At 43.0% G+C, this 15,031-nt stretch overlaps 1 protein-coding gene across 7 annotated transcripts; it reads right to left on the minus strand.

Moving 5' to 3' along the window:
- Positions 1-11,292, minus strand: gpatch2 (G patch domain containing 2). Of its 7 annotated transcripts, none has more exons than XM_054762407.1 (10): positions 11,086-11,292; positions 9,806-10,049; positions 8,919-9,448; positions 8,568-8,632; positions 8,248-8,445; positions 6,917-6,977; positions 6,745-6,784; positions 6,525-6,589; positions 6,335-6,423; positions 1-1,616 (listed from the first exon to the last, which is right to left on the minus strand). In XM_054762407.1, the coding sequence occupies exons 1-10, from the start codon at positions 11,211-11,213 to the stop codon at positions 1,450-1,452; spliced, it is 1,587 nt and encodes a 528-aa protein (XP_054618382.1). In that variant the 5' UTR covers positions 11,214-11,292; the 3' UTR covers positions 1-1,449. The 7 variants fall into 7 exon arrangements, with proteins under 7 accessions (XP_054618382.1, XP_054618380.1, XP_054618377.1 ...); XM_054762405.1 differs by having other exon boundaries at positions 1-1,619; XM_054762402.1 differs by having other exon boundaries at positions 1-1,619; positions 8,544-8,632.
- Between the last annotated feature and the right edge of the window lie 3,739 nt (positions 11,293-15,031).

A 15,031-nucleotide genomic window follows, 5' to 3' on the forward strand; every position in this document is an offset into this window, starting at 1 on the left:
GTCGGTTCTTAGCTCTGTGTGACTTTTGTCTTTATTGGACCTCTCATCTTAATAAGACACATTCGCTCACATTGACTAGCTGAGTCAAGTGTCAATCAAGACAAAAAAAAAATCATTTCAATGAATACCAACCCAAAAGAATAGGCAAAGTAGCATTTCCTCTATTGATTTCCATCACAGAGTCGTCCCTCATTTGTGGCGGGTACTTGGTTCCAAGTTCAATTAATTTCCGCGATATAGGATTCAATGTTAATATATGGAATATTTTCATAGAGCATAGAAAACCTGTTCATGACTTTCTAACAATGATTTTTAACATTACCAGAGTCGTGTACACATGAAATAACACACTTTTTGTCACCTTTACACTCATATTATTCATAGTTTACACCACATTGCAACTCTTATGCTGCAAGGACTCCAGACGGCTGCTAGCTAGCAAGCTAACGAGCTAACCAGCTACCCTGTATTTCTTCTAAACTTAAGCCAAAAACATACCACTTCCACACAGAATGGGATAACTTTTTTTCACTACTGTGTGGGACATAGCACGGCTGACTTCATGCAGTGTTAAGGTAATGTCATGTCAGCTAATGTCTCAATGCTTTGTGTCATTATTGCCACCTAGTGACCACAATACTACATATCACTTGGATTTCCATGTCTTGACTAATAATAGACCATAGTCTACCTCGAAAGAGCGAACATGTTTTAATTAATTAATTTCTGGGAAACCGTCAAGCGAGGGAGTGATATTGGAACAGCAATATTGTGAAAGGACGACTGTAATCCAATGCACTATTAGGGAGTGATATCGGAACAGCAATATTGTGAGGGACGACTGTAATCCAATGCACGATTTCAAAATTCTGACCACATTTCAATCAGCTGCACAAACTGACTTTTGTCCTTTTTTGAGGTGGTAAATAAACAAATCAACATTAAAATGCTTGAAATGTTGTGAGTGCAGATAAAACCCTTGTCAATAAAATATAACTGGAACAGTGTGCTGCACATGCAAATTTTTGTGGTGGAAAAAATAAAAGGGTTGAGTCTTTTTTTTTTTTTTTTAAAGGATGAACATTCTGTAAGCAATAAAACGGAGAGGGTCCGTACATCAATACAGTGTAACTTCACACAGTCTTTATCTGGAGATATAGTCCACAACTATACTGTACAGAATTATGCAACTGACCTGCAGTCTGAAACTGTGCGGTCACGTTACCTGGTAGCCTGATAGTTGCTGATGAGGCAGAGAGGTCAAAAAAGAGGTCCTCCAACATGGAGGTTCAGTCTTTGCTTCAGCTCACATCCACTGACCACCTCCCAGGCTCCTTGCAGTCTCCCCAATATGGGAAGTTATTCTTCCAATGCCTCCTGTACAGATGTTTTCCTGCAGCGACGCCTCACTCCTACGCCCCCTTTTAGGTCCCAGAATCTGTGCGGAGGTCAGTTGAAACCTAGACCTGCACCCTTCGGTCTCTGTAAGGTCCGGATGGGCTCGGTGATTCCCCGCCCCTCTGGACCCAGGCCCATGCCCGGGCTCCACCCCATGCTCTGCAACATGCGGTTGCCCACGTTGGTGTCCGGGATGGGTGGCACGTTCTCCCCAACCACTGCTGAAAGGAGTTAAATGGAATAGTTGATGGATGCTTATGCAACATCCAGAGCTTATCACGTAAGCACACATTGTCCATAAAGAGTAAACGTGCTGCAAAAGTTATTCATTTCAAGGGGACCTATTATGCTTTTCCTCGTTTCTGACTTAGAAATGTTGTTACAATGTTGTATTCTGGTGTTGAACGATGCCAACGTGTCAGATAATGAGGTTTGCGCATTTGGAAGTGAGACCTGAAAGCAGTTTTGGACTGCTCTGCACGCTGTGTTTTACTGAGTTTTTTTAAACACCGACTTCCACTGACGTCTGTGCCTGCCCTCCCCCTGCTCTGCTTCACCGCGTTAGCATGTATGGCTCCCAGGAGACGTTTGTGGGGGTGTCCCTACAGAGGCAAGCATCAGGCACAAGTGTTTGGAGTTGCTGATTCCCGACCAGCAAGAGAAAAATAAGCCCATCTGTCAACGGCGCTTCACACGGGACTGTTTTGTGAAGATGGGCCAATATGAAGCCGGACTACGCTCCAAACTGTTGCTGAAGTCCGACGCCTTTCCAACGATACTTGGTTGTGTTGAAGAGTCAGAAGAGCAAGCTGCAAGTAACAATTTATCAGTGTCAGGTTCGGCAGCTGTCCGGAAGTCCTCGGAAGTGCTTGGTAGTGTGACCAATCACAGCGGAGAGGGCTCGGCAGGAGGCGTACCTGAAGGAGGGCCGGGGGTGGAGTAAATTACACAGACCGTTTGGGCGGGAGGCAGGAAACACTGCAGGATAAGGTGCGGAGTCTGGAAGATCAAGAAATCTTTCTGTGCGGGTTATCGTGTGTAGCTGCTCTAGAGGAGTCCAGAACGCAATACAAAGGCCCGAAAATGAGTATAATAGGTCCCCTTTAACAATACCTCTAACACTCCACTTAAAAGCAGGGTGTCCAAGCTTTTTACACCAAGGTCCACATACTACCACGTAAAGATTTCATAAAGCAACACATTTAGACATGATACTAATAAGTTATATAGATTTCAAGAAAAAGGTGAAATACCACATTACTAATGTCAACTTCACACTTTGCTCTTTTTACCATTTTTGCTGTTGTGTTACTTTTTTCCCCCAAAATATCTAAACTTTCTTCTTAAATAATATTCCAAAAAATTTTCTTATCATAACGACTTCATTCCCATAATATTGGAACTTTTTACAGACCTAATTTTCCAAAAATTACAACTTTATTTTGTTTTGTTTGTTTTATATAATACTATGACTTAAAAAAAAAAAAAATTACCATTTCTACTTTATGCTACTAAAATGATGATTATGGACAACTTGTTCGATTACAACTTTTTTTCTCTAAATATTCTGATTTTATACTTTATTTTATAGGGTTGACGTTATAAAATTGTTCAATTATTTTTTTAGAATGTGCCGCAGGCCCTGACGTAAACCACTGACATTTACAGCTGTGGCTGTAGTTAACATCCAGATGTAGTGTTTATTAAATCCACAAGATGGCAGTAGCTGCTTCTGAAGAATCATGAGTGGTCAGCATCCAGCAGCTCGATGTACCTCTGCATGCACTTGAAAAGGTTGTTTTTTCTTTTCCACTTTCTTATGCACTCCAAATCATTGGTCAAATTATTTTACATATAAAAACAACTATCATGACAGCATTTTTTATGAAGTTTATTATTGCGCTTGGAGTTTCTAATAATTTAGTGACCCTATTAAGCAACGCAGGCTCTCAGCGTGGTACAACGCAGTTGTGTGGTCATTTTGTGTCTTCCTGGAAGTTCACCGTCCAGTCACAGGACAGTGACCCAACAAGGCTGTTTAATCCTCACACTATATGCACGCAGCGCCGGGTTAAGCCGCCCTCTCGTTTACAGGCACAGCGGCCAAGTTCTAGGCGGGTCCCCGGGCCAAACTTTTTCTGCATTTGTCCACCACCTGCTCTCCTGCGAGACCTTGAGATGTGCAGCAGAGTGGCTGATGAGCTTATCTGGCGACATCCTCTCTTGCTGACAGCATGACTAATAGCTGAGTCTTGTCGAGTGCAGCTTAGGGAGGAAACAGTGTTAGGAGCTACAATCTGTGGGTTAACAACGGGTGAGGAGCGCTAATCACTTTCCCTGTATTGCCCGTGGGGGAAGAACACAGACCTCCCTGATGTACAGGCTTTTTTGTGTCAAAATTAAATAGTCATCCCTGGTTTATCACGGTTAATTGGCTCCAAACTGTTGTGGGCTACGGTCTAAACAGTGACCTGTGTTATTACTATGATTATTATTGTTATGTTATTATTGTGCCCATTGTGAAATCATTTCAACCTGCAATAAAAGCCGGTTGTTCACGTTTGGTGGGTGGTGGTCTCCCCAACAATTACGGACACCTAGTGACCAATGTAGAAAACTACCTGCACAAGTTGGTCGTCTTAAAGGCTTTTACTGTATTTTAGTGCATTTAGCTATTTTTATGCTTTAAAATGCTTCATCTGGGCAAAAATTATGTAACTAATAATAGGTCTTAGTCAAAAAACAGCAAACATTTCTTAATGAATGTTTGTAAAAAAAAAAAAAAAAAAACACGCTAAGAGTGAGGGAGCGATGTTGGAACTGCAATGTAGTGAGGGACGACTGTATATGTAAAGCAAAAGACATCATTTAAATATGAAATAGTGTCAAATAATCTACTATCTCAGTCAATTGTCAAATATATTCAATAATTGCAGTGAAACTATTTACTAATTTTCTTGCCAATATTTATTTTATTATCAATTAATATTTTTGATGGCCTTTTTAATTATTGCTTGCTTACTTTTTGAATTATTAAATGGGATTTTTGTTCATTAAACACCATTTAATGCCATTTTAAATCATTTAATAACTTATTTATTTAATGGCTTTAATAGCCCGAGATGAAAAACACCATTATAAGTGACATGAATGAAATAAATCTGTCATCTGTACGTGGATAAATACCATACTGCATCCCCATGCAGTGTAATAGTAATATATACACTGCTCAAAAAAATTAAAAGGAACACTTCGAAAACACATCAGATCTAAACTGGGGGAAAAATTATCTTGAATATCTTTCCTGACAATAATTTGGTGATGTATTAGTAACAAAATGATGCCACATAATTTGATAGAAATGAAAATGATCACCCTTATAGAAGGGGGGAAATCAAAGACCCCCCCCCAAAAATGAAAGTGAAAAAATGATGCAGCACACTGGTCCATTTTGCTAAAATGTCATTGTAGCAACTCAAAATGATTGTCAGTAGTTTGTGCGGCCCCCACGTGCTTGTACGCATGTCTGACAACGTCGGGGCATGCTTCTAATGAGACTACGGATGGTGTCCTGGGGGATCTCCTCCCAGATCTGGACCAGGGCATCCATGAGCTCCTGGACAGTCTGAGGAGTAACCTGGTGGCGCCGGATGGACCTAAACATAATGTCCCAGAGGTGTTCTATTGGGTTTAGGTCAGGTGAACGTGGGGGCCAGTCAATGGTATCAATTCCTTCATTCTCCAGGAACTACCTGCATACACTATCCACATGAGGTCGGGCATTGTCGTGGACCTGGAGGGACCCAGGTCCCACTGCACCAGCGTAGGTTCTGACAATGGGTCCAAGGATTTTATTCCGATACCTAATAGCAGTCAGGGTGCCGTTATCTAACCTGTAGAGGTCTGTGGGTCCTTCCAGGGATATGCCTCCCCAGACCATCACTAACCCACCACCAAACCGGTCATGCTGAATGATGTTGCAGGCAGCATAACGTTTTCCACGGCATCTCCAGACCCTTTCACGTCTGTCGCATGTGCTCAGGTTGAACTTGCTCTCATTAGGGAAGAGCACAGGGCACCAGTGGTGTAGTTGCCAATTCTGGTGGTCTATGGCAAATGCCAATCGAGCTCTACGGTGCTGGGCAGGGAGCACAGGGCCCACTACAGGACGTCGAGCCCTCAGGCCACCCTAATGGAGCCTGTTTCTGATTGTTTGGTCAGAAACATTCACACCAGTGGCCTGCTGGAGGTCATTTTGTAGGGCTCTGGCAGTGCTCATCCTGTTCCTCCTTGCACAAAGGAGCAGATACCGATCCTGCTGAGGGTTGAAGGACCTTCTACGGCCCTGTCCAGCTCTCCTGGAGTAACTACCTGTCCCCTGGAATCTCCTCCATGCGTCCAGGTACCGCAGTGATGCCCTGGTCCAGATCTGGGAGGAGATCCCCCAGGACACCATCCATAGTCTCATTAGAAGCATGCCCCGACATTGTCAGGCATGCGTACAAGCACGTGGGGGCTACACAAACTATTGAGAATCATTTTGAGTTGCTACAATGACATTTTAGAAAAATGGACCAGTCTGCTGCATCATTTTTTCACTTTCATTTTTGGGGGGTCTTTGATTTCCCCCCTCTATAGGGTGATCATTTTCATTTCTATCAAATGATGTGGCATCATTTTGTTACTAATACATCACCCACTTATTATCAGGAAAGATATTCAAGATCATTTTTCTCCCAGTTTAGATCTGATGTGTTTTCAAAGTGTTCCTTTAATTTTTTTGAGCAGTGTATAAACACACACACACACACACACACACACACACACACACACAGAGACACACACATCAATGAAAGCATGGCGGAGACAAATGAAGAAAAGTCGACAGCTGGTAATAAAACACCAGATGGCGAGTTGAGGTGTGCATCCAAATTACCTGAGGGCGCCGTGGAGCCAAGGGGGGCTGCTTTCCGCCTCCGCTTGACGTCACCCATGCACAGGGAGCCGAGGTGGCCGCTCGTCTGTCTGCAAAAACACAAACGCACAAGCTCGTGTTGATACAAGCGTCATTAAATGCTGAGATTTAAGAGACAATCAAGGGAGGAGCAGTTGATGGGTGTCTTAACCTGTTGGCTGTTTTTACGGAGCAGCTTCTCCGGTGGCCTCTGTCTGGCCGAGTGTCCCAGTGCAACTGCAGCAAAGGAAGGAAAATATTAGCAAACATTGAAAAATGCTCTTTTGGCTTACATTTCTGTATTAAGAGAAGTAAAAGAAGCATAAAACAAGTCATGCATAATTCATAGGAAATAGAAGCAAAAACCAAAGTGTTGGAATATTTCAACTCACCTGTCCATGGTCCCGCCTGGAGCCTGAGCTGAACCACGGCCTGTTCAAATCATATCATGGCAAACTTTACCTGCATGTGACACTTCTTAAATACCCTTCCTTTAAAGTCCTCTACCTGGACAAATATGTAATTTTGTTTTACATTCCTTAGTGAAAAAAAACCCCAACTCACTCTTGACCACTGCCGCCCTGCTTCTGGTGTCCGTGAAGACGGTTCAGTCGGGCCTGGAATCCTGGCGAGCCAATAGTAGACGGATTTGTGAAGCGGTTATTTGAGATGAAGTGCAAGCAGACAGATCATGTTGTGGGGCCTTGCATAACACTTAAACCTGTGTAAAATACTACAAATGAGTTGTAGCTGGTGTGCATGCGTGTTTGTTTTCCTCCTCTCCCTCTACCAACCAGGCTGGATGACAAGAGGTTCAGTCTGGGCATCTGCCTCAACAACTGTGCGTGTTGCTTTTATAGCAGAATGAACAGAGCGAGTGAACCCTCCTGTCAGTCATTCAGTCTCTTTGTCCCAGTGAGGAGAAGCGGGCCACTAGCGAGTGTGCACTCGCTAGCTGTGCGTCTTATGCTACCCGATGGAATACTTTCTTTGTGCTTGTCGTGTATAAAACACCATCTGATGTCAATTTCAGGCCGTTTGCTCAAACAAATGTTAGAAATGATATCATAATTATAAATTCTTATGTTTCAGCTGCCGTAATCCAAAGTATAACACCCCATTGTGCACCAAACTGCATCCAAATTTTGCTGCATCCAAAACGTACTTTGTCCAAACTCGAGACAAAATGTTCCACCTCTTTAAAGGTGAACAGCGTATTCCACACACAATGTTGCTAAAAGTCAATGAAGGAAGTCAATATGCAAATGAGCTGACGTCTGCATTGACACAATGTCAACGTCTGTGTATTTCTGGGTTATTGCTCCATTTTTTTGGCAATATTCTCACAATAACCAAAGTGACACTGATTCAAAATTGGAAATATGGCGTCGCGTCCATTATACGTCTTACATTTGTTTTTTCTACAATCTATTTTCCTAATCAATACTTTGGGGAACTATTGTTACATCACGTTTCCGTGGAAGGTGAAGTGCAACTTGACACTCCCTTTTATTAGGTGTTTTTATTGAAGTTTTGTGTTCTTAAAAAAGAGTTTGTTTTTGGTTATGATAGTGATTTTTATTTAAGTGCAGTTTTTGCTAAATGAGACTGAGTTCATTTTATTTTCATTGTTGTTTTTTTTTTTAAATTTATTATGAATGTTTAATTTATTTGATTTAAAAGCTCTTGACATTCCAATTCCAATGTCAGATACTCTTGAGAAATGAAAGTTGATAGCTTTTGGATTTATTATGCCACGTACTATCACTGCATTCATGAAAACATGCTCTCCAAATAATATGATTTATCTCCAATCATTTGTAGGACAATAATCGTCCAGCAAAATGTGTTCTTGTGTTATCGAGACCTAGCATCCACGTTCATTGCCCGCCTACCTCTCTTGGCATCGGTGGTCATGAGGGGGAAGGAGCCTGTGAGGATGTTATTGAAGACCGGGTCCGTCAGATCCAGCTCCTCTGATCCGGCGTCCCTCTCCCACCAGGGGATGACGCCCGCCACCCCACAAGCGCCCCCGGGCACCGAACCGGAGCCGGGCTCACCCTCGTAGAACCAGTCACTCTGCTCGTCGTCGCCTGAATAAAGCTGGATTTTGATGACTTGCTCATACACGTATGTGCTGGTGTGAGTAAGAGCTTAATGCTCATTTCCTGTGAAACTAACGTGTTTTGACCTTTAACACATGAAGAGGGAGTACCTTGCCTGCCCTCATCGTTGGTGTAGAGGCCTCCGTCGCTGCTGTTACTCACACTGCTCGTCTCACTAAAACAGAAAAAAACTAAAGTTAGAAATAAAAACAACAAAAAGAAAGATGTTAAAAATGAAGGTAAATATTGTGTGAAGATGCTTTTTATTTACTTGCTTTTATGTTTTTTTCATTCATTACTAATGAATGCTTGCATCTTTAAATTACATCTTATTTAATACAAATTTTAATTCATCTGCCAAAACATGAACTTGATTTTTTTTCATGTGTACTTGTTAAGATACTTACTTACTTACTCTGCTGTATTTCTATGAAAATCAAAAATGTCCAAACACTAACCACCTGTCACTCATCTCCTCGTCCGACCCCTTCTGCTCCTCCAGCTCCATCTTGTCCTTGGAGGCCTCCACCGGAGAAGCCACGGGCTCCTCGCTCTCCACCACCACCCCTTCGTCGGCAGCCTCCACTCCAACCCTAAGGGGGGCCAGCTTCCTCTTCTTCATCCTGCTCTTCCCACCCACCGGCCCTGCCAGCCCTCCTCCGCAGATCTCCATGGCCACCCTGGCTTCGGGTCTGGCTCCCGCACGGCCTTTGGGGACGGGCGGAGGGGCCAGCATCATAGTGGAGGGGGGCTCCGGCTCGGCAGGGGGGTCCACGGCCATGCGTTTGACCTTGCGGCGTCGCCTGAGGCTGCGCGTTCCCTCGGTGGAGCCTAGGATGCCCAGGTCGTCCGGCCACAGTGGGCGCTTGCCTCTGCCCATGTCGGACATCAGGGGGGTGCGCCGTTTGGGGCCGAGCTGCTCGTCCGAGTCGCTGTTGTCACGAGCATGGCTGTTGGCGGCGGACACGCCTCCTGTGCTGGCACGGTAGTCCTGCAACCAAAATCAAGACCACATTCTTTGATGCTACTTGTTACACTCCATTCCTGTAGGGAGCAGTATATTACAAAGTGGGTGCCAGCTGCCCAACACAACAAGCTTGGTTGGCCCCAATGCAAGTGGACTGCAACAGCAACAATGTCAAAACAAATTCCTTGAGGTGCTTTTATCCAGATCTGCACCAAAACTGTTGTTATCCTGCACAGGGGATGCGTGTTATGTCATTTTTCACCTTATTTCTTAAATGTTGACTGGACTGCTACCCCGGCTGACCTTGACACTAGAAATAGTACCTGGTAGTACCTGCTTTTGCCCATGGAAAACCATCAGTAGAGCACCAAGGGGTCTCACCTTGTGTTCCTCTACACTGGACTCCGAGCCTTCGCTCAGGTGTCCCGCCTCCCAGGGCGGGTGCGGGTTGTCCGAGCGCCGTTTCCTGCCCCTGCGTTTGCGGGCCTGTCTTTTCAGCAGACAGCCCACGGACAACGCGTGGTCGCCGCCATCGCCAAAGCCACCCCGCGCCGCCTGCTCTGAGCTCTCCTCCAGTGCTGACACCAGATCATGGACCAGCTCGTCCATTGTCCGGCGAAAGTGCCTGTAAGGAGGATGGATGACTGGGCATATTGTCACGAGTCAGCAAGCAGAAAATCTTTGGGAAAACTGGAGAAAAATAAGGAAATGGAGAGTAGGGGAGGCCACTATCGACTGCAACAGAAAACTTTGGCATTAACAGCTGTGGCTGATTTTAAAAAGCGCCATAAGGTGGCAGTCGCTACATTTCAAGTATCATGTGTGATCGACATCCATCTATCTCTGCATGTGCTTTAAAATGCCGGTTGTGCTACTCAGTTGTTGCTCTTCATGGTGGGTTCTGTCGCTGCTGTGTTGTGAAATGTGTTTGTGAACGAATCTGGTCAAACAAAACTGCTAAGTTTCCCATCCCAGCTACTCCTGCACTCCATAACATTATTCACGTTACAAAATATGGCTTATAGTTAGGAGAGGCTTCACCGTGCCACAATTTGGCATACTAGTCTGCAGTACGTATTTGTTTTGACTGTCAACAGCACTGGGAACATTTGCATCATTTGTCAGGCATCATTTAAAAGCGGTCAGCTGAAGGGCATTCATCACAAAGAGTTCACATCGCTAAATCACGACCATTTGCCACACTCTGCTGTAGCTAAGGTTATCTTTGAAAGTCAGGTTTGCTAACTTTATTGACGAATTCCGAATCAAAGACAACACTTGAAGAGTTTATTGTGAAATACTTACAATAAATAACCTAAGCAGTAAAATGAGGATGGGCCCTCCTAGTCTTTCCTTGTTTTGTTGTTAGCTTGCAGGCTAACCGGTTGCTAGCTTGCGCTGTACGTTAAACTCGCTGCTACCTTAACAGCCATTTTAAAAGAAACTACGAGTATGAGACGTAGCCTCATTCGTTCATGTTACGCTTACGTTGTCCATGTCGTATGACAAACAAGAAAGACGACTCACAAAGATGAGGTAGCTACGATGCTAACCAGTTAGCAAGGCTAGCCCTTTCTGAAGCTAGTCTATCCAACTGCTGCTGCTTTCACGGACACGAACATACAATGCTCTGTATGATTTTAAAAAGAATAAAAACCTACCAGCCGTTTCCCGCTTTGCTGATGGTTTTTCTGTTAGCCGCACGGAACATTAAAGCCACAGAATGCTGGGTACCTTTAGCCAGAAACAATGGAATAACATTTAGCCACCACAGGCAACATCCTGACATAAAAGCGAGTGAGGAGGCGGAGGATGAGGAGGAAGAAGAAGAAAAAGAAGAAGAAGACGACGACGGGGAGGAGGAGGAGAAGAAGAAGAAGAAGAAGAAGGAGGAGGAGGAGGAGGAGGAGGAGGAGGAGGAGGTCACTGAAGGCAGCAGCAGCAGGTGAAGGCGGTGCAGGTGCCTTCACCTACTGTAGGGACGTGGGAAACTCAATTAAGATAACTTTCTTTTGCAAAAAGATTTTTAAAAATGCAATCGAATTTTACTCTACATTTTTCATAATAGAGAAACAAAAGTGCGTGTGTTAGAAAGCAGTCTAATTGTATCGTATAATATTCAACTGGCTGTTTGAACAGTTTGAGTTGAGCATAATGCAACATCACAAACAGCACTTTCTCCTTCAAGTAAAACATATATAATTTACACATATATTTGTGTATTTTATTATAAATATATAAGAATATATTATACCATTTTATTAAAAAGGTATGTCATATACAGATGCAGCTCAGTAAATTAGAATAAAGTGCAAAATGTTACTTGATTTCAGGAGCTAAGTTCAGAGTGAGTGATCAATTAAAGCGTTACTGACCATTTTTCTATTCTAATTTTAGGAGCTACTGTAATGCATTTGGTGGTTTTGCAGCTAGAATCGTCAAAATTATTAAGAAATTAACATTCTTGGAGCTATTTAAAGAACTAAAAAAGTTTTACTTACTAAATTGAAACTACTGAAGTACATGAACTTATTTATTGAGATCCACCTGTATTGCATATGATAAAATAAATAAATGCAATATTATACAAATGCGTTTTTTACTGTATATATATATATATATATATATATATATATATATATATATAGAAAGAGAGAGAGAGAAAATAACATATCATACTGTTGATCAAATTTGATCCAAAGTATTTATTGTTATAAAATATATTATAAAATAAAAGCACAAATGGAACATCACATATATGTGCTGGTATACTTTGCACCAATATAAAATATATTTTTTATTATAAAATACATACACTATACAATTTCATGATAAATATAAATTTACAATATGTACATAACATGAAATTTTGTTTCATTTTACATCCTTAATAATAAAAAAAATAGGGGTGTCCAAAGTGTGGCTCCTTGCCATCTGCAGTTAATTTTTTATCAGCCCGCAGCACATTGTAGAAGTAAAATGTATGAAATAAAAAGCAACAATGGGCAAAATAGACCAACAGGGCACAAAGTAAAGAGAAATAGTTGAAATGTTGGTACAACACAATATAGTAATGAGAAAATTAAAATAATAAAACAAGACAATGTTTTTAGCCTGTTTTCAATATAAAACAATATAAACAATATCAAAGTGGCGCCGCACATCTTTTCAATTTTCAATATTGCAACAAGTTTGGCCCCATTGTTCCATCCATCCATTTTCTATGCCGCTTCTCTTCATTAGGGTCGCGGGGGCATGCTGGAGCCTATCCCAGCTGACTTCGGGCGACAGGCGGGGTACACCCTGGACTGGTGGCCAGCCAATGGCAGGGCACATATAGACAAACAAGCACTCACACTCACATTCATACCTATCGACACTTTAGAGTCGCCAGTGAAGCTAACATGCATGTACCCGGAGTACCCGGAGAAAACCCACGGACGCACGGGGAGAACATGCAAACTCCACACAGAAATGCCCAAGGGAGAACCGAAGCCCCATTGTTCCATTAGGCAATAAATACTTGTGCAATTACCACTTTTAAACACTAGAGGTCAGTGCTGGTCACAAGTGGAAAGAGTTGCAAGCCCGCCTGTCAAAACAAACAGCAAAGGTCAGAGGTTAAGTCTGCTCCGAGGCGACAGTAATGACAGTGGTCACTTGGAAGTGTCTCCGAGCGCCATCCAGGGTGTCTTGAACTTGAAGTAATCTGATCTCGTCTCGGACGTCAGTGACAGCAGGACAGCAGAAGAAACATGCTAATTGAATAAGCGTCACGGCAATGGCGTGTCAACTCCACTACATCATGTACGTCCACAGTGTCTCCACCGTGCAAATGTAACATTCTGACAAGCAGGTGTCCTTTCCAAAATGCCAAAGAAGTCAGGGGGTCTACTTCATGGTGACCACTCTAGGGGGGTACATGGGGAGGGACGGGGGGAACGGTCTCATGTTTCTGGAGCAGAGGGCCCAAGTAAATTTAGTAGGGTGCACTTGCAGTTTGCACTCAGAGTCTTGAGGAGACTGCAGAGCGAGGACGGCACTTTCTAGCCTGGACAGGACTTAGCACAGCATGGAATTATGACAACAGCTGAGGAGGGTGAAGAGCTGGAGGAGGCTGTTGAGCGTGATGTTACTGACACCACGTGGAGCTGGGTAAAGTTCTTTGCGTACAAATTACAGTGTGCTCACTTTCTGCTGTTTTTACCAAAAGATCCTCTACTGCTGTTTTTAACAAGCTACCACAAAAACGCTAGTCAAAGATGATCGGCAAAACAGAAACGCCCTACTGTTTTTATGAACCTACCACAAAAAATGACAAAGATTCTCTATATGACAGGAGAGTGCTGCTGTTTTTAAGAACCTACTGTGAAAAAATGCTAGTCAAACGTTTTCAACCTGACAGGAGTGGTCTGCTGTTTTTAAGAACCTTACGCAAAACAAACATTAGTCAAAGATCCTTGACTTGACAGGAACACCCTGCTGCTTGTTAAGAACCTACCGCAAAGAAATGCTGGTCAAAAGATTCTCTAACAGGATCTCCCTGCTGTTTTTAAGGATCTTCTGCAAAAATGCTCGTCAAAGATCCTCTAGATGGCAGGAGCACTCTGCTCTTTCTAAGAAACTACTGCAAAAAATGCTAGTCAAATTTCGTCTACATGACTCTACTGTTTTTAAGGACCTAATGCACGGATGCTGCTACCAGACAGGAGCACTTGGCTGTTTTTAAGAACCTACTGCAAAACAAAAACATTATTCAAAGATCCTCTACATGGGAGGAGAGCTCTGCTGTTTTTAAGGACCTATTGCAAAAAGACTCGTCAAAGATGTTCAATACGACAGGAAATTATTTGTTATTACACGAGTCAAAGATCCTGCATGTGACAAGAATGCTGTGCTGTTTTCAAGGATTGACTGCGAAAAGCATTAAAGGCACAGGCGGTCATGACATTCTCGGATGCATTGGCCCTGTTAGCCGCCAGTTGGATTTACACGTTTGCTTATAAGGAAATAGGATCTCTCGTGTGTTTGATGGCGTTCGTGTTCCTGTCACATCATGTGACGCTCAGGCCACAACAGCCTGAACCAATCAGAGGCCTCAATATCAGTAAAAGGGATTACATAGTGCAAAAACATCACTCGCTGAGTCAACACAAAAGAGTGAAACTTTGGTCACATGATGCCTCATTTACATGCAGGCGATGAGTCATACATTATATTTCCATGTGGAAGACAGCATTCATGTTGGCCTGATTTGTGAAGTCATACAAATGCCCCCTACGACCTTTAGGCAAGTAAACAAGTAGTTGCCCTGGCACAAAGTAAATGTTAAGAGAGAGAGGACATGTCGTCTCTTGGCAACGTTGTACGTGTTGTCACTCGAAACCTGCGCCTGCTGCCACATCTCAGCAAATCTCATATCTTATATTTCCTGAGACTTGTGCTGCTCTTCATGGTTCTTTTCCTTTTGCTTTTGCTTTTGTGGCACTTTTTCTTGTGCGATGCCACCCCAGAAGAGTAGTGGTACCGCTCATAAAACAGGAAATGGAACTTATCGGGACAATACTGCACGTATGGTGTATGTTTGGTGAATCCAACAGTAATAAT

This window comes from Dunckerocampus dactyliophorus, chromosome 19 (assembly GCF_027744805.1).
Source record: "Dunckerocampus dactyliophorus isolate RoL2022-P2 chromosome 19, RoL_Ddac_1.1, whole genome shotgun sequence".
NCBI classification, from domain to species: Eukaryota; Metazoa; Chordata; class Actinopteri; order Syngnathiformes; family Syngnathidae; genus Dunckerocampus; species Dunckerocampus dactyliophorus.

Excerpts from the sequence above, each read along its gene's own strand:
- gpatch2 (XM_054762401.1), bottom strand. The coding sequence starts at position 11,213 with ATGTCAGGATGTTGCCTGTGGTGGCTAAATGTTATTCCATTGTTTCTG. Across the intron at positions 9,449-9,805 it reads CCAGTGTAGAGGAACACAAG|GACTACCGTGCCAGCACAGG; the intron begins GTGAGACCCCTT and ends TTTTGGTTGCAG. Across the intron at positions 6,785-6,916 it reads CAGGGCGGCAGTGGTCAAGA|GCCGTGGTTCAGCTCAGGCT; the intron begins GTGAGTTGGGGT and ends TGATTTGAACAG.